Here is a 20508-nt window from a genome sequence, read left to right as displayed (position 1 = left end):
GTAAGTGATGTATGGTGCAAGCTCAACTTTATCCACTTTCCCTTGTTGAGGTACTGCTGTGCACATAGTAAGGAATAAATTCTTATCCATTCCTTAGACCTGCAAGGAAAACCCAACTGTGACCACAGTGAATATGGATCATGGTATTCTAGGTCCCATACTAGTACACCTGACGTGGGAAGCAAGTGTATCCCCTGCTCCCAGTAGTTATGTGACTATACAGTGACAATATCTGAGAGAGGGTGATAATAGTGGCAATGGAAGGGCAATGCAAGTGAAGCCTTTAGGAAACAAAAACTGCTGAAGAAAAATGGCAGATAGAAGAAACAGAACAAGATGCCTACAGCTTGTGGAAGAAGAGTGGCAAGAACAGAACACTAAAAGGAGGAACACTGTTCCCCCTGTATAAATGCTTGTTTACTTAATTGCCTTCTTTATCTGCTGGAGTTCTGCTTTTGATCATGATGCACAATGAAATCAAGCTTGTATATCCAATCCACCACAGCCTAATAATCTCTGCAACCCATCCCTCCTCTCCCAGCTTCTATTTAAGAGATTTCTTCTAGTGTAGCAGGAATCATGTTTGGAAAACAGTAAATATCAGAGTATCATACAGGCAATAACAAAGCAGTGACTGTTTTCTTTCATTAATCAAAGCTGCTCTCTCCACATATACAAAGCTTGTTTTCTCTGGGGAACAAAGAAGTCACAGCACACTAGGAGGAAACAATAGAGTAAGGAAAAACAACAACAGCTGGCAGAAGCAAAGTGTTTTCTTTCCTGTTGGAAAAGTAAAGCCTCATGTTTTGCCACCTTCTGATTTTTATTATTTTTTTAACTTTCCCCCTCAAATAGCATAAAGTGGGATTCGGTTTACCCCAAGTCCTGGAAGAGGGAGGAGAAGTAACATATTTTGATGAGAAAAAAAGCTATCTAGAATGAGGAAGGGGAAGGTCTATGCTCCCACCCCAGTATCATGTCACAATGTGCAAAGGTGAGACTGTTCACTGCAGCAACAGCCATAGCCTTGCAGAGGAACTGGCAGCTCTGGCACAGAAAAATCTCTGAAGGTGCTGATGCAACTCTACTAGGGGCTCTCTGAAGAGTCTCCGGGGTTCCCTCTTGCTAGGAACAAGCTTACAGCACTCTAATGCATTGACAGAAAACACCAGCCTATTTGCAGTGAGAAGCGTGAAGAAAAGCAGAAGCTGTCACCTTGAAGATATTACATTTCCAGCAGAAGGCTCTTTTAACTCTGTTAGTCTTTCTGCATTTACCAGTCCAGGACCGACCCAGCTGTAGGAATCTTAATTGTTAAAAAAGCCCACTAATTCTTTTTGCATGAATTCAGCTAGTCACCAGCTAATGCTCACAAGGTATTACTCTTCCACAAGGAAGATACCTTCTTGGAGCACGCTGCTGTAAGAAACCATGAATACCTTTGTGAAGCAGCAACGTTCACTTTTAGATGCTCATAATTTGAACGGTATTACACAGAGATAAATCTAGATCAGTGATCCTCAAAGACCTAGATTCAATATAGAAAGCTTTTCCCTTGTCAGGCTTGTTAAATTTGTTCGAAACACTAAAGGAGAAGAGCCAATAAGTCAGATTCCCAAATGCCATTCACAGGGACCTTTGCCTCCAACCCATGAATCACTAGCAGCATCTAGTGGCCTCAATAAATTAAACAGGAGATTTTCAGGTTGACCGTGGAATGAAATACAGGCAAATCAGTTCTAAGCAATGTTTATCAGCTTATTTACACGATTATCTTAAGTTACAGCAACACCAGTTTTACACGGATTTCCTCAAATACTTGTGCAATTACAGTAAGCCAAGGAACTCCTCCTGTCTGTATCAATCTGGATTTAGCCCCAAGGACATGTCAGGTAGACTCTGCCATCAGCACAGCCTCTGCTACAGTGATCTGAGCACAGTAGCAGGAACCTACATTTCCACAAGGCTGGTGAGTATCAGGAGAGTTCCCAGAAGCAGCATACCACATTCACACAGCATGCAGGAGCATTACCTGGGAGAGAGATGCTCACAGTCTAAGAATAACTTTACACATCAAGAGACAGTACTACATGCTGCTACCCCAGTTCACAGGGAGGAACAGAACAAAACTCAGAGCAATTGAAAATCAGTTCCTCCCATATGCTCTTGTTCTGACAGCTTCTCAAAGGACAGAATGTACAGTACAGCTGGGACAACTACAAAATCTAAAACAGATTAAAATGTAAAAAGATGAAGCAGACAAACCCCCATGAATTTCCAGCTACTGTAGTAACTGCTTCTTACTAAATCAAGGAAGAGAAACTAGCAAAGTGAACATACAGATACTTTTATTGCTCACCTTTTATACAACAGCACACCTTCAGCCATTTCCTTTCACAGCTTGACAACGTTTATGTACACAAAAAACCCAGCAAGAAGCATTATGTGGCTTTCAGTAAAGAAAAAAAAACCCCGAACGTCAGAACACCAAACTCAGCCAGGTTTTGTTTTCTGCAGCAATAATAAAAGGGCTTCCTCCAGGCAGGAACTAATCTTCCCAGGCCGTAGTGCATTTCTTTGAAAAGACAACCCCCAAAACAAATTGCCCTAGATTTGCTGAGCCAGTGGTATTAACTTGCAAATAAAATAAACTTCAGTTTGTAACTTCTTCTAGCTGATTTCAAGTAAAAATTAGGTTTGGAGGAGAAGCAACTTGTTTTGGATGGATGCAGGTCAGTTTGAATTGCTACACCTAACTACAGGCCTACACACACTATCGGTTCACAATTTAGCTTAGTTTGAAATGATCTTTGCAGATTTTGGCGGCAGTCAGTCTTCAAAATTGAGCGGGTGGGAAAACTTTGTTTAGCAGGAAATAAGGCTACTGAACGTGGTACCCACAGTAGAGCTCATATAATAGACCAAAAACCTGTTCGTCAGAGGGAGTTCACGGTGTGTGCACGCACGTCCGTGTAATGTCACCGTGACTAGAACAAGAGGTCAGCAAGTCAAAAGGCAATACTCCAAACCGATATTAGAACATGTAACTGAAAAATTACTTGGGGCAAAAAAATGCAGAAATTCTATTGGGTATTATAATAGACAAATTTGGCAGGTCTAAATCAAAATGGAAGGCAAACACAGCAGGCAGACTCAGAACAAAAGTGTTTTGAGCAGAGGGAACCAGTCCAACTTCCAAAAAGCATGGCTATTAGTCGATGTTTAGGGTGCAGTGAGCAGTGAGAATGCCTTTAATTCAAACAGATTGGAGGTGGGTGGGGAGAATACACAAAGTTGTACTTTGCTCAGTGGAAAACATCCCAAAGAGATTCTACCTGCTGTGTACAAATCTGTACAAACTAATTCAAGCAGCAATTAAGTAAGGCCTCTGAAACCAGGTTTCTGTTATGTGAGCTCTCCTGAAGTGTAAGTTTTTAGCAGCCTCAGCTGGTGAAGTGTCTTCCTTGTCCAAAGCCAGACTGGTTATACTGATAACCTCCATGCTGGAAGTGCTGCTCAAACTGCCCTCCTTGATTAAAGTTCTGTCCACCTCTGCCCCCCCAGCCGCCTCCTTGACCTCCACGGCCACGACCGCCACGGCCGCCCCTTCCTCCTCCACGCCCACCCCCTCGGTCACTGTGGGACCCACCATCTTGGTATCTGTTGTCTTGCTGGTAGCCGCCACCACCACCCCCTTGGTAGCCACTTCCAGAATAAGACGACGACTGGTAGCCACCATAGCCTCCTCCTTGGTAGCCACCACCACCACCATGGTAGCCACCTGTTTGAAAACCTGCATCTCTGTAGTTGCTCTCCCTGTAGCCACCATCCTGGTAGCCACCACTTCCGCCATCTGTCCAGCCTCCTTGAAGCTTGTTTCCTCTTCCACCTCCTCTGCCGCCATGATCATAACCACCACGTCCTCCTCGTCCCCCTCGATCATGGCTTCCCTGTTCATGACCTCCTCGCCCTCCATATGAGTCATAGCCTCCTCTTCCTCCTCGATCGTGACCCCCATGGTCATAACCTCCTCGCCCTCCATAGGAAGACTCGTAGCCACCTCTTCCTCCTCTGCCACCGCCTTGCTGGGAACCACCTTCTGGTCTTTTCTGCCATGGTGGCATCTCAGGAGGTGGTGGTTCAATTTCATTGGGCCTTCCTCCTCTGTCAGGCACTCTGCCCATTAGCACCTGCAAAGGGAAGGGAGAACTGTGATAGGAGTTTTAACACCTCACAGAAGAGTCCATTTACTGATACACACCACAAACAGCAGCCACTCTGCAATTTTTATACCCAGAGGTAAACTTTTGTCTGTCTGAACGTGACAGAACCCTGTCTCCAGTAAATAAAAATTAAACAGGGATTATCTAGTACTTGAAGCACTGCTAACAAGACAAGTCAGGAGACCTGTGTTTTTTGTTCACAGAGCAGGCACACCAGCACGGGCAGTACCAATACAGTCGCTCACCTAACTGCTTACTAGTGCAGACTGCTAATCTCAAACAAGCATAGGGCAACACAGGCTCTCAACTAGTGCTCTGACTTGCTGTAGAAGCCATTGGTTTGATAAACAGGGGGTAAAGAATTCAATTTTTCAGTAAGAACATGCAAAAACTTACACAACAATAGACAGATGTCACACAGCACTAATCAGAGTTGAGCAAGGCTCTACAGGTCTCCAGCTGTTCAAGTATGGTGTGATTTAAGAATTTAGCAAGACTTAGAGCAGGACATTTGCACTGCTTCACATTTTAGAACAACATAACAAAAGAACTTCAACAGAAGTATGCTACTTTGTTATTTCATGTTACTGTCTTGGAAAACATTTAATATTGATAATGGAGATAAATTAACAGAATATGGATCACCAGCAGGGCAGTATTGCGTTTCTAGTAAAACATACATACAATCTTATGATACAGTCACACCTGTCTTACCACTTAATTTCTTACACTCCACACTCCAACAACACTAAAAAGATGCGAAATTATTTTGGGGTGGATGGGCTGTTGTCAAATCAGCACACCACTATTCTCTCCTAAATTACAGCTTTACCTGAAACACAGTTGGTACTCAGAAGGTGGAAAAGCATGCATCTATATCCACAGTTTTTAAAGCAGCAAGTACACTGCTGTACATAGCTACTGAGCTTCATGTTCTGCATGTATGCTTTTGTGAGCCTATTACTGTAAAATCATAACTTTTGAAACAAAGCAAGTTGTTTAGTCTAAATCATGTTCCTACTATGTCATTATTAGAACTACATCCTTGATTATCATCTATCTGTGTACCCATGACAATCTAACTTGTGGGATCCTTGCTTTGCGATCTTAATATACTCTATTTACATAGACCAGAAACATAGTTATTATGTAGGTCTTATTTGAGACACACTGACAGAATTAGGTAGCAGCAGTGTAATGACTTCAGTAATTCTGATCAGACAGAGCAGGTCTGCTCCCACTGAAAGTAATAAAAGATATTTCAGCGATCTTTTACTGCCCCAAAGAAGGGGCACTGTAAACCTAAACAGCTAAAATTCCAGTATTCATAATGCAGTGATGCATAGTCTGGAATTTCTTATCCTTTATTTCCAAATTCCACTTAGTATCCTAAAAAAAAGTAGGATGTATTACTACATTAAAGTTACTTAAATATTCCTAACAAAACAAACCATTTGTCACCAAAGGTACCTTATTAATGGCACATGCAGTCTTCTCTCGGATGGACCCACTGCTTGTTCTCATAATCTTTGACAGATCTTGCCGAGCTGCCAAGAGGTTTGCTATGGATATAGTGCACTTAGTAGATAAGAGGGCACGTTTTGGCTGGTAGACTTTAGCCAGTTTTTCTGTTTGACTCTGTTGAAGAGAAGAAAAACAAAGCCCAGTCAGCTAAAGCAATAGGACACCTCACCAAAAGAATCAAATCAGCACTGAAGAACTAGTCACTACTGCAAATAGAACAAAGAATTAATATAAAACCAGTGAAAACCACTTTGTAACTAAGAATTCCTGCAACAAGGCTAGCATTTGTCAAATTAATTTCTAAAGTAAATAGGAAACACTATTCTGACTGAACTGCCAAGGCACCAATGAGTTGACAATTTTAATGACATATACAAGCAGACTGCATTATTTTCAGGCAGTCAAATACAGACTAGAAGTGTGTCATATAATTGTATGAACTACTGCTAATGTCTAGAAGATATTGAAAGTGAAACACATCTGTGTTTAGCCTCCAGACCTCCTACTGTGCCTGCACCCTGACCTGCACCCATTCCAGTTAGACCATAGCATCACCCCATCTCCAACTCTGTACCAGCAGAAAAAGGTTAACTCTTTCCACTCTTCATTCCAGTCAGCTTCTTCTCAAAGACAAAGCATCAACACGTACTGGTAGAACTAAAGCTTTCAAGTGCTTGTTCTAATTCAGTCCATTGTCTTGAAAACTTAGTGCCCAAACGAGGAATGAGATCCTACACTCAACTTTGCCTTGTATGCAGTCTCTCTTTCTCTACTGCCTTTCAGTGTTAACCGTTTTGGCCTTTTTGAACACCTCAAAAGTTTTTTAGCTGACAGACACAATAGAAATCTGTGCTATCAGCCATGAGCTAATACACCAGTTACATCTCTCTTCAGTTATCAACAGAGTGTAATGTGGGATGCAATTAGGATAAACCAGGTTGTAATCCGAACATTTTTTTGTCTGGATCCCAGATGACAGAAGTGAGGATAGGCAAACCAGGTTTTCCAGCATATCTCAACAGGGCAAAAAACTCAGGAGCACATTTTAAAATCCTAAAATCCTATTTTCCAGCTAAAGACAGAAAACTGGAACATGACATTGGCTAAAGATAGGAAAAGCAAAAGTATTCACCAGAGTACTAGTATGTTTTTCCCTAGTAAGTTTGACTGAGCTCTGAGCACAGTGTTTTGGTGCTATGATATTGTTTTAGGTGAAACTTGAAATTTTCACTTAAAACCCCCCTAATAATAGACCACAAAGTGGGTTTCTTTCTGCTGTTTCTACTATCTGGAGAAGTGGCTATTTAGTCATACTACTGTATTCTGATACTTTTCAAATAAAAAAAGAATATGGTACCTCATGCTAGAAGTTACTGTTAAAATAAATTGTATTGCATGTCTGGAATACTATAGCCACATTCTTCAATTCTGTATTGTTATTTTGTTATTTTTGTCTGAAAAAAAAAGATTTGCATTTCAATAGATATAAATGTGTATACACAATTTGTGGGTTTTGTGAAAAGACTTCTTGAAGCTAGTCAAGTTCAAAAGCATCTAAAAATTCTCCTAGGAAAAAAACCCAAACATGCATGGATATGGATGCCAAAGTTATAACACAATTAGAAGTCCCTGTTTTTTAAACATAATCCATGCTTCTACTCATTTTTATTCACTATTAAAATACTCAAACAATCAGCTAGTTCTTCAGTCATCTACTAAAAAACCTGACAAATACAAGGCTTAAGAGATATTACACCAGTAGAAGTCCTACTCAGGTGACAAAACAGAAAAGGGGACAGGCCATAGTTTATTACTAAAGTACCGTTGCTTTTTGATTAAAAAATTTATCAAGAAAAACAACTGATGACTCTATGTGTCACAGTTTGGCACTAATAACTCAATCTCAAACACTGTCAGCAGCATAATTAACAGCATGATAGCATATCTGTTTTAGTCCTAGAAAATAAATTATATGTACTATTTTTTAAATCTTGTCATTCTTTTTCACTATGAAACACGGGAACTAAGGAAACTATGTAATTCCTTTTATAGGCAGAATATGTATTACATACTCAAGAGAGAACAGATCTCATGTCACAGCCACTTGCACAGTTCAAAGACAAAAGAAGCACATAAAATATTACCCTGTCTAGGAGGTAAGAACAAGTAGTGCCTTAGCAGTTTTTTTCATGTGCATCTGTGGAGCTGTGCTTGCAGACACACTTTGAGATAAGGAAATCTGATCACTGTGGACAGCACAAAGTAAGATAAGGGATAGTCAATAGGAAGATGCTTTTCTACCATCACACAGAGACAGCATTTAATGGTTCACATTATGGTACTCTGAAAGCACATGGCTGGATCACTAATCTTCTCTATTCTTTTCCCGTGGTTTTGGTGTATAGTTACACACCATCTTCTCATTATACATACTGTTTTAAAATCCAACAAATCAGTTTTAAGTAAAATTTTTTTAGTCATCTTACATTGTCATAAACTTCTTCAGAAATTCTAAAGAAAAATGGACAACGCCTGCAATTATTTTTTTACTCATAAAGGATGAAACGATGCAGTTTTCCAGAGATACTTATTATAAAGTGTCACCACCAACCAGGACTTCCCAGCAAGCTGTTTGTACCTTAGCTCTATCTGACCAGCCAAACGACTGCACAGTAACATCCAAACGTTTGACCAACAGTTTTCTTCGGACTTCGTATTCGTTGACTATGGCTTGATTAATTGCTTCAATTTTTTCCTGAAACAAAAATTTGCAAACATAACCTGTAGATTACAGATAAAATGTTTCTACTTACTAAATTATGTGGATGAAAGAGAATACGACAGAGACAGTATGCAGGGCTTAAGACTGCAGTTATCTGCCTTGTCAAATGGACTCACAGTCAAGCCATGCCCGCTGATGCAATTTTCCTGAAGGCTTCAAAGGCTCTGCTATGTTCAGCCTTCTACCATTTCTAACACCACAGATGTCTTTTTCAGAAGGGCCATAAAAACTGCATACTCTGCTAAGGCATTTCTCAACACCAATCAGGACAGAGAAGTAAAAGTGAGAAAATACTACAGGCATTAAGCTGAAGCAAGGCTGTATGTAAGTCCTAGGGACCAGAGAGTCCCTGCCTCCTTAAAAAGTAATAAGGACAAAGATAGAGGAAAAACAGTAAGTGAAGTACCGTAAGAGGATCTTGATTAAAGCACAGTCTGCATACAGGCAAGGCAACAAAGTGCCCTACAGGGAAAAGCCATTACAAGAAACACACCTGGTAGCACACAGTGTCTAGTCAGAGCAACAGGTGAGATATGCATCATTAGGGAAATAATTTATGTACTGACTGAAGCCTGTCTCGACGAGGGTGCTGGGGCCCACTTTCAGTCTCAAAACAACAGTTGGAAGAAAGAGAGTGTTGGGAGTAGATGAGCTACAGCCTTAAGCAAGAGACACAAGAGAGACTTGCAGTCTCGCAGCAGTAGCCACAGCTTTGTGCCAGTGCAGTAGCAGTGCTTAACCCAGGCACCATCCTGCAAGAACAGCAGGTGACAAATTCCAGCTGGAAGCGACCTCACCTCTGCAGCCTGGGTGTACAGCCCCTCCTAGCTCCCACCTGTATACTCACTGCCTCTTGGAGAGGCTATTGAGGAAGCAGACTACTCCAAATGAGAGAAAGAGAAGGAAATTATGGACAGACCCACAAGCTGGCTACAAAGAAGCCAAAAGAGGGGATGTGACACCATCTCGGCAAGGTTAGGTCACACAGACAGCGCTGGCAAAGGGCAAGAGAGGAAGGTTTAAGTTACTGCATAAGCATGCTGGTCACCATATGTAAATTGCCTTTATTTTGGAGAAGTTTACCCTGCGTCTGGACATACAGATTCATGAGTAAGATTTTATCAACTGATGAACATTTATTGTACCAATATGTATGTTATACTGCAAGAAACTGTCTTCTTCTCTTCAGAAAGAGAAAAATCATATTGCAACACACAGAATCAAGATCAATACTTCGTACACCCAGAAAAGGGCAACAGGCTCCAATACCTGCAACTACTCACCCAGTGAGCTGGTCCCAGTTGTTTCTTCAATAAAGGTTTTCCAACGTGATTAGGTGGAACCTTTGCTAGAGTTTCCTTCAGCTGTTAGGAGACATATAAGAATATAAGCATTGGCTAAAAAAAATAGCTTCTCAAGATTCAAATTAAAGGAGAGGACTGTTGGACAGTCAAAGGTACGACAAGTTGTTTTCTCTGTTCCAGAGAACCAAGCACGCTTCTTTTAGAAAGCAACTATTTTTATATTTCTGGTAGTCTCAGCTATAATTATTTAAAAATTAAGAGAAGGGACTATAGAATAGATCTACAGATAAAACAGAAAGCTACCATGAGGTACAGGTCCTTTTGAAGGCAGAGGGATTATTCTACACGTCATCTCTTTAATTTAGAAAATCCTCCACACTTCTATCAAAAAACTGTATTAAGATTATGTGAAACATAACATGACTAAAGAAGGACCTCACTTTACAGTCAAAAGGAGAAAATCTTTAATACAAAAATTTAACTTCCATTTTAAAAGTTTGGGCACAACTTAGATAATCTATCACATCTCAAAATTTCTGAGGACTTCAGGGGTAAGAAATGAAATAGCAGTGACAAAAACTTGGACCAAAGTATTGGAAGAAAAACCAAACAAAACAACTTCACTTCTGTTCTGCTGCAAACCACATTTTTCAACTTCCTTGCTGTTCATTCCAGCAGTTGATTTAAGACTTTCAGTGACCTACTTTTCCAATGCTGCTGAGCCAAATTTATTTAACTTGAAGATTTTAAACCTAAGTTCTTTCAAATAGCAGAGGTAGCAGTTCATTCAAGTATCATCAATTTCTTTTTTTAATATGGTGGATCATTAACAAACAGAGTCAATTATACAAAAATCCTACTCCAAACTGTACAAAACTTTAGGAGACTCTCTTTTTATAAACATCATCTTACAGTCAAGAGCAAAATATTCACCCTATGTTAAGTTTTCACATTTTGCTTAGTGATGTATTTTGAATTACAAAGTGAAATTTAAGTTGTTCAGCTATTAGTCAGATTTACTTTCTCCTCAAATCCTACCAATATTTGAAGTATGTGGACTGTAAACACTGCACCTTATATAAAATTTCTAAAAACCCTGTAGGTTAGAGATTCCTGGTGTATTTTATGAAGCTATTAAGGACTGTTCAGGGTTTTTTTGATATGTAATTGAGATAACATTCACTTAACCTTACAAGACAATGTAGAAGAAAAGTGTATTAGTAAAACGTAACAGAATTCTCAGATTAAAAGGATTTTGATCTATTTGGTATCTTGTATTTCTATAGTTTCTTTAAACAGCAAAGCTTGCTAGCATTGTTCATTGTTATGAATATTTTCTACCTTTTATAGAAAATGGAAGTACAGATTTCTTATGTGTCTATTTAGTACCCACGACAGTGCCAAAACCAGAAAACAAGCTGCTTCCATTCTACAGCCTCGACTTCTGATGGAAAACCATCCTCCTCCTCCTGTCAAACCAAACTAGTTTCTTGCAAAGAAATGGAACACTATTTCAGTTGCTTGGATTTGTTTAAGGACAATGAAACAGGTCAATCAAACTCAAAGTATTTTGGGGAGCTTTACAATCATGTCTGTTCTTTAAACAGGTTTTCTTCTGCTGTTCTGCTCTACCCTACTTTGCAAGTCCCTAAACTCAACTTAAAAGCTTTCTGTCTCCCACCCTTGGTCTGTGCACTGGACAGTCAGTACCATTTCATTTCTCTGCTTTACAAAAGTTACTCAATCAAAAGTAAATTTCTTTTTAAAAAAAATTACAGTAGCCTGGGGAACACACAAATGGTAAAGAACAAAAAAAAATGGAATCACAGGAACTGATAAAGCCATAGGGAAAAGGTGAAAATTTTAGTTACACTACCTTTTAACATAAACATTTTTAAAACATCAGTTTCCTGTAAAAATTAGTCTAGGTGTATTTCTTGGAAGATACTTCTTTTTAACATTCTTCCTGAGGCCTAAGCTCAGCATTTTTCACGTCTTCTGCAAAGAGTGATGACATTAAAACCTAGACCAGTCACCTTGGAAGGCAGTGATACAATAGTCCCTGAACTTGTGCCTTGGCATGAAAAAAGCCTTTAAATTAATTTTCAAAATCCTGACTCTTGGCATACTCAGTATAACATAATAACTCTCCTTCACAATTCCAACACTGGAGTTTCACAAGAGACAAATCTCGCCCAGGCAGCAGAACTATTTTATGTCAAAACAGTAACATCATAAATACTCCAATTTTCCTTTATTTGGATCTTACTTTTTTTTCAATTCCACTGAAGAACTGGAACATCGTTATGTTGGCGGGAGGCTTGGACATGCCTAAAGCAATACATATGCCTTTTAGCTCCTGAAAGACTTCACTGCCACCTCCTTCCTGGGCTTTTTTAGGAGGGGCATTCACACACAGCATTCTGGCAGCTTCCAGTTCTGAGATGAGGTATGCTGGGGGAAGGAAAAATTAGATCTGAGCATCGGATATAGCAGAGTTAAAACATTTTAGAACCAGTGAAAACTCAAGTGCTTACAACCAAAAAAATGTGTAAATGGTCTGTTTTAGATAGAGTGTGGGCTAGAACTTTTGTATCCACAGAACACTCATATTTCTAATAATCACTGAGTCCAATGCTAGAAACACAACAAACAGGGGACAGGTTTAGTACAAACCAACAAAAATCCCTATGATTCCAGCGGGTATTAATCCCAGAGTTCAAGAGAACACAGCTCTTTTCCTTCAGGCTTAGCCCAGCAAAGATAGGAAACAGAGAACATGGAACCAAGTCAGAGGAGTGACTGGGATATGCACTTTAGGAGAGGCAAGCAAGCACTCCTTGAGGTTCTAGGAAAGAAAGCAAGCAAACGAGTAGAGAGAAGTGAAATGTTGAAGGAATCTCCTCGACTTCCCCAGGCAAAATGCAGAGCGGAAAAATAATCCCACTTAAAGTTACTATTGAGAGTTCAGGTTTACAATAACTTCAGAAAGGAAGGCTTTAACTGATGAAAATAGAAACTAGAATGCCTGCAGTTCTCTTCAATATCAGAACTGCAAGAGCCTATTACCACATTAGAACTCCTTTATCAAACAAGAAAAAAGAAAAATCAAAATTACAGTTTCTGAACATGATATAAACCCAAAATTTCAGCATCAGGTATCAGTTACAGTGATATAAACAGGTTTTTTTTGCAGTTGTCACAATTTTAAAGTTTGAATTTTAAAAAATGCACAGGTTTAACCAATACTTTTACCATGAATCACACTGACTGACCTTAGCAATAACATAAATAAATGTTTCTAAAAATAAGAATTGAAAAACAGATACTGCAGAGAGACTTGTGAGCAGGGAAGTAAACCCATGGTTATGCAAGAGCAGTTTACTACTTATAAAACTGGGACAGATAAAAAGATTAAGAAAAGAATACAGCGTTTTAGTGATCTCTAGAATTTCTTCAAAATTTCTAGAACGTCTTCCGCTAGACACAGAACACCTTATAAATTAGAAAATACTTAGAATATATAAAGCAGTGAAAAATCCTTTTTAAGTTCTTTCAACAGTACTTCATACAAGTTTTTCTTATATTGAACTTTCAATTATTTACACTCTTTTCAGGCCTCCTGAAAAAAAAAACTAAGAGCAGAATTTTGTTTGAAGAATTCAGAGATCACATCTAAGCTACTTTCAACCTCCTCTAACAGTGACTGAAATTTTTAACTCCATCGCTGTAAGACAGATGTTCTTCAGACAGTGAGTCTTTAGCAGATCTTTTCTGAACCAACTCGAAACTTTTTATTTTTGCAGACACCAGTACTTAATATTGTATTCTAGCCATGCTTACACACCAAGGCAATCAATCCGAACTACTTATATTTACTTGGTGCTTTTCCCTCCCAGCAATTCTGCTACATCTTCCAATTGGCATAAACTGTGCTGCATTTTGTTAAAATGCAAAATACCCTGGCATTTCATTACAGAGAGTTATTCTGTTTCTCCAGAAAAATACTGTTTTATGGCTCACATACAACAGGAAAACTAATAAGTTTGCTTAATGCAGTTGAAGAAAGCTATGCAACTATCATGGTACACAAAAAAGGAGTCTGGCACTATTGGAATTTCACATTTGACAGTAAACACAGCATTCCTGCCAGATGGGATACCAGAGTTCAGCTCCTGAACATGGCCTTATATTACCAAAACGTACATCACAGAGGACCTCTGGGATAAACTGTGTGTCACAGACAAGCCAAACCTACTGAATGGCTTGGCTTACAGAAAATAAGCTGAAGGGCCAATTGTTGGAGCTACAAAACATCCTAAATGCAACAACTATCTCACTTCATCTGACGTTTTTGAACATACTATAAATAAAAAAAATCAGATTAAGTCTACTCATCTTTCTCCTACTGTTGAAATACAGGAATCTAAACTCTGTAATTTCTTACATCTCAGCTGAAAGCAGAACTACATTTGTTTTGAAAGGTTATAGAATCAGCAGCAACTGAGGAAGCAAATAAAACATTATGTTAAAGATTAGATTAAAACCAGTACTACAGTTTCTAACTCTGACACTTTAATTTTTTTTATTTTAACGTGAATCAGTATTATTCAAGTAACCAAATCATTTCTTTTCCTCTAACATTTCCTAGGCAGAAATTAAACCAACTCAGTCATTGAGATCCACTGGGTGGAAAACAGAAGAAATCACCACCGGTAATATTAATTTCCTTTCAATCAGCAGAAAGCAACACTCAAGCAATTTACAAAAGAAGAGGATGAAAAGAACTGGAAACTGGGACAAAACATTTTCTCTTTTTCACAACAATTACAATTGTTGTCAGTGTAGGAAAATGCAAGTCTTGTTGCACCTTGCAAGTCATCACACTGGGGGCTCCAAAATGATGATACATCTGATGATAGTGGTCATTTTTACAACCATTCTAAATAAAATTCAGTTGCTAAATTCTGGTAGAAGTCTTCAAATGATTCCATCTTTGGTGTACCTTTTGAGAAATAGGTCAGGCTTTTTCCTAGCAAATGTGAAAAGGTTAATACTCAGAATATTTTCCATCATATACTGGCTCTGTACTGACTGATAAAACCAGAAGTGTGATATTCTGATGGTGCAAATTACAGAAAAAAATAATGCATATTTTTAGGTAACTACATTGTGGCACATTGTGGTAAACAAAACAGTATCTCATTAAGTGTAAGAAACAATACTGTGAATCTTGCACAAACCCAGATCTGCTTGCAAGCACTCTTTTAACTTACTAAGCAGCAAGAGACAGTTCTTTTGATTATGAAGGCGTTTTGTCACATCTCCTGATGTTAATGATGCATATGGACAGTTCATTTCAGCCAGCAACCCACTCATTTCAAGCTGAAATTCTTCTGCTTCATTTGGACCTTAGAAAGAAAAGGACAATAATTTGTATACAGCTAACATATATGGGGCTATGATTAGAATTAATTAGCTACTTAAAAAAATACATGCTTTGTTCCAGTCACTATTTAATATTAAAACCTTGTTTTAATGGAAGCCAAATGCATTCTTTAGGTTCCTCAAAGACACACCACAACCTATTTGGAACTATAACATTCTTCATTATTGTAAAATTACATTTCACTGATGTAGTTTTCCCCCTACAAAAGACAGGTACTAACAACTTCTACAATGAAATGTGACACTAAAAAAGTCAAATCTTACAGGCATACTTTAAATATCAACTAACTCTTCCCACTACAAATGTATAAGAGTTCTGACAAAGTCATAAATAATAACTATGGTTTATAAGTTCTCCTTATGAGTTTTTACTGCTTCTCCCTGTAAGATCATGTTTGTCAACGTTTTTTATTTCATACCAATACCTTTAAAAATAATTAAGTCACATAAACCAAGCCTTTGACTGATATTTCTGTCAAAAATTACTGAAACTAATTTGAATTTGTTAAGTAAAAAAATAGTGACTAATGAGAAGTAACACTTTTTATCTTTTGAAATGAGACTTCAGCCCCAAATGCCTGTTATTTACAAACTCAAGGCACACAAAATAAAGGCAGGACTTGATAGTGCTCAGCCAACACTTTTCTACTGCCGTGTTTAGAGAATTTGGAATAGGTGTTAGAATACTTCTGGACTGTATTTTTACACAAAACATACAGGAGAAACCCTATACTACTAGAATAGGTGAGATGCTGTATTGTTATAGGGAAAGGGAGTGAAATACATTCAAAGAAGAAAGGATGAACATGTCAAACACAGAAAGAAAGAGGAAAAGAACAGATGTTGAGGTGAAAGGCAGCAACCTTTGGCCACTGAATAAACAGAAAGTTAAGCTCATAAAGGCATTACGAGTTAATATATTAGATATTAAGAAATACAGGTTATCATATAAATTTAACAATTTAATCTATAGAATGGCATGACTAGTTGACCAAAAACAACATTTTTTTGAAAACTAAAGTTTGCATCCTCCACCAAAACAATAAACAAACAATTTCAGGCTCCTTCTCAGAGTTTTTCATGAAGACAGAAAAATCATAGTATGCACAGCATTAAGGTAACCAAAAATGAAAATGTGGTTATTGTAGTCATGAGAATGTTACCTTGAACTGTAGGTATTTCTTACATAAAAATTACGAACAGAAGCATTGAAATAAAAGTGTTCTCATAATCTAATAAAACCTCTACAAGTATTAATGTTTCCCTAAATACATCTAAGAGTTTTAAAAAAACTCTATGGTGGAACAATTAAAAGAAAAAGCTAATTTCACAAGAAAGACTGTTTGATCCCCACTGTTATTTCAATATCTACTGGCTGCTCCTTAGGGAAGTTTGAGGTGAAAAATATCCAAAATCTGGCAGCATGCAGACAATACTCCTTGGTACAACAGATACTGTGAGCCCAAATCTTTACAGCACACAAGAACACACATTCAGTGCATGTTTGTGCTACTTACTGTTTGTTGCCTGCACATTTTCCTCTAGTTTGCAGAAGAGCCGTAACTCAGATACCAACCAAGCACAGAGTTTGGTGAACTCGGGGGAACTGGCTCCATGAGAGACTGCCTGAGCCAGCGCTCCGTCGTCTAACAGTGGACCTTTGTAACTGAAAAGTAAAACAAAAGCAATGCTTATTAATGTTTGCTGTGACTAATGTCCTTTGATAGATTTATTTCACGCTGCACACATACTGAGAGTTACACCCTCAACACGTCTGCAGTGCTGAACACCTGAAGGGGCGGTGTTCCTGCACTGAACTGCAACAAAAAGCACACTGAAAACACCTGAGTAAACTTCAGTATTTCCGTGTGCATCGGCCTACTGCCAAAAAGATTGTGTCACAAAAGTCATCATCAAAGGTTTCATCCTCGAGAATGTTATACTTCTCTGCCTCCATCTCTTTAGAAAGATGTTACTTACAATACAGCTATCCAAGGCAAAAGCAGTTTCATAGAATCATTCTCGAACTCTACATACTGCTTTACAGTATGCAGAATAATTACTGCTGAACAAGTCCATCCTCTCTGTCATTTCCTATCATGTACTAAAGGGTTGCCATGCAAAACAAAGCCTTTGATACAAATGTTACAAAAGTGATCTCTATAACAATATCCTCCTTTGAAAAATCACCTCCCTGAAGGGGTACAAGAAAAATAAACAGAATTAGTTCTTTGCATAAACAAAGTAAGCCAAAAATCAGACCTAATGTAAGAATGTTTACAGATCATATCTTAGAAGACATAGCTTTCAGGACATCTGTTTGTCGATAATCTCTCAGGGGAAGGAGGAAGAGTAGGAAGAAGACTGCCTTATTAACCAGGTGGAAGTACAAAGTCAGAATTTACCAGAGTATTTTTTTAAAAAATGCACAATATTATTCTGATATACTGCACCCAAATCAGAAAGACATCCAAGAGTGCACATAACCAACCAAAATCCCTCTTTGAAACTCCTGGGTAAAGTCACTCCACTACATCAAAACAGTCCAGTGAGTCCAGGTGACCCTTAGCAAACTCAGGAGTAAAACAAAAATCTCTGAGAGTGCAAACTGAAATGTTATTCTTCTCACTCTGCTCTCGTCCTTAATGTCACATACAAAGGATGTGGCCTTCCCTGTAATGGTCTGTTACTTCATCCAACTCAAATGATGCAGCCACACTCAAAAATAACTTTTACCTCACAGAGCAGCTTGACTTGAGAGTTAACCTACTAGCAGCTGGTGGAAAACTGTAATCTGATGTATTACAACCCTACTCCATGACCACAGTAGGCTGGACACTCCCAAGAAGCTGATTAGAGCAAGTTTAAGACCCATCCCACAGACGTTTCAGACCTACACATGTACAGGAACATCTGGGGCTCAAAACAGAAGCATCCAGTTATAGATCAAAGTAGAAGGGAAGTGATGACAACCCTTTTGCTTTGGCAGGATCAGGATTTAAGTCACTGGTCATGTCAGAGGTTCCTTTTCTACAGTTTCTCTTTGACAGATAAGACATCTTGACTGTGTTATCTCTGATAATTATGACTCCATCTACACATCTATCTGGCCAATAATCCAACTTGCAGATTCCTGACTGCAAGCAGCTTTTTCCTTCCTTTCTCGCCAATTGCACATGTTCTGGAGCTACATTCCTCTTTTGGTAACATTGTGCTATCTGGTCTGTTTGCTTTTCTAACAGTTCAACAAACTGATTTACAAGGCAAGAGGCCACTACCTGAACACCTTGAGCGCAATTACAAAAAGAAACAGCTCTTTGACATGAAGAGCTATTAAAAAAAAAATAATCCAGTAATATATTAGAAATGTCTTCAGGATCTGATTAGAAAAAATAAACCGAACCATGAAGAATTGTGGAGGTACTGCCAAAGCATAAAACCTCAAACAGAGGTCTTTCCAGACACCAGGAAACAGAAGCCCTTCAGATAGATGCAGCTGTTTTCCCAGTTGTTACCATTACTGTTGAAGTTTCATGTCTTTTGTCCTCCAATTTTCTTTTCAATCTTTGCTGCCAATCTTGGTTGATCTGACTTATCTGTTCGCCTGCTTTCACTGTTCACTTTATTTGTTTATGCTGAAAATTGACAGCATTTTCTGTCTATAATTGCAAAGAAGGGGAGCACAAATCACAAGTCCTTCAAGCCACTGATATCCTTCTTAACACACAAAACAAAACAGGAGCCAATCACAGTGCGTTCATCATGTCACAGAGACCTTTTCACACTTCAGGCACAGAAATACCTGCCAAAACAGAAGCCTATTTGTCAAGCTTTGGAACTAGCATCACCAGCTTAGCCTGGAAATATAATCTTTGTTGGAGCATAATGACTCTAGCCACAAAGTGATTTATGGGAACGTGGCCAATATGAGTAAATACAGCTGTTTGCACAGAACCAGCAGCAGTGTAATTGTAGCTGCCTTTTGAACTCTCAACAGCTTACAGACATGGGAGCTCACAGCAGGGCATGTTCTCCGAGCTCTCCCTTTCATATTTATATAACTTTTACTGACTGTGACAAAGTAACAGGTTTAAACAGCAGAAATTTCCTGTGCTGTATTATACTAAAAAAAAAAATGTAAAGGGGACAGATCCTCTGTCACTTGCAATTCTTTTCCTTTTTTTTCCCCCAATATAAACGCTTAAAGCTTTCTTCTTGTCTGACATCTTAAAGGGCCTCTTTATCCCTTCCCACCCTCAGCTAGGGCCGCTCTGTCCAACAGAGGGGTTACCAACGAGACGGCACCGCATGGATCAAGGAAACCCCCACACAGGGAGCCGTGAAACGTCCGCCAAGGCCGCAGAGCTGAAAACCGGCCCGTTTGGCCTTTGGGGCACCATCACCGGCCCGGTTCGGGGACAGCTCTGACGGAAAGGGGTCATTCCAGGCGCTGCCCTGCGCCGCGGCCCTGCGGGGCGGGCAGTGGCGCCGTGTCCCACGCCGGGGCCGCCCTCCCGCCCTCAGTCCGCACCGGGAGCCCGGCACACCTACCCCAGGTCCTCCAGCGACTCCAGCACGTCGTTCTCCAATAGCTCGACCTCCATCCTGCGGCGGGGCACGGCGGGCGGACCTGCGCGACAGTGGCACTCAGCGCCACCCGCACCCGACCTCCCGCCGCCCGCCATCCCCCCCGCCATCCCGTCCCGGCCCCGCGGGGGGGAGCTCAACCCTCACACCCCGCCTTGCAGTGGGGGAGCCCCCAGTGCCCCAACCCCTCTTCTCTTTCTCTTGCTGCTCCTGCTCCCCCGCTCCACCGCCCCGCTGCCGCCCCCGCCCCGCTCCCTCCCCACGCACGGCGCTCGCAGCTGCTGCGCCCGCGGCTGCCGGGTTGGCATGTCAGGGCGGGACCGAGCCGGGCAGGCCCCCGCCTCGCGCTTCAGCCGGCTTCCCTCGGGCCGCCGCCTCCGTGCCTGACCGCCGCCGCCTGCTTGCGCGCCAGGCTCCGCCTATCCGGCCAAGCCGCGCAGTGTTGTGAAGCTGAGACGGGGGGCGCAAGGGCGAACACCGGGGTGTCTGTGTGGGACAGGAGCGCGGCACGAGCCAAGGACCGCACTTCTCTGTTCAGGCAGTACCGCGGGCAGACCCGGAAGGAGAACACGCCTCTCCCCACCGCGGGGCCCACGCTGGAATGTGCTGCGGCGAACGGCGTCGCGCAACGGGCGGGAGG

General features: G+C 40.2%; 1 protein-coding gene across 1 annotated transcript; it reads right to left on the bottom strand.

The window, feature by feature from the left end:
- Positions 1-2331: 2331 nt before the first annotated feature.
- Positions 2332-20232, bottom strand: FAM98A (family with sequence similarity 98 member A). The gene is made up of 9 exons (XM_027641546.1): positions 20136-20232; positions 19833-19911; positions 16799-16947; positions 15110-15244; positions 12103-12287; positions 9813-9893; positions 8386-8502; positions 5694-5861; positions 2332-4190 (listed from the first exon to the last, which is right to left on the bottom strand). Exons 2-9 carry the CDS (start codon positions 19883-19885, stop codon positions 3444-3446), a joined length of 1635 nt encoding a protein of 544 aa, XP_027497347.1. The 5' UTR covers positions 19886-19911; positions 20136-20232; the 3' UTR covers positions 2332-3443.
- Positions 20233-20508: the final 276 nt, after the last annotated feature.

This window comes from Corapipo altera, unplaced genomic scaffold (genome assembly GCF_003945725.1).
Source record: "Corapipo altera isolate COAL_440 unplaced genomic scaffold, ASM394572v1 48b, whole genome shotgun sequence".
Classification (NCBI taxonomy): domain Eukaryota; kingdom Metazoa; phylum Chordata; class Aves; order Passeriformes; family Pipridae; genus Corapipo; species Corapipo altera.
The sequence above is the reverse complement of the archived record's forward strand: the minus strand, read 5'-3'. Positions and strand labels throughout refer to the sequence as shown.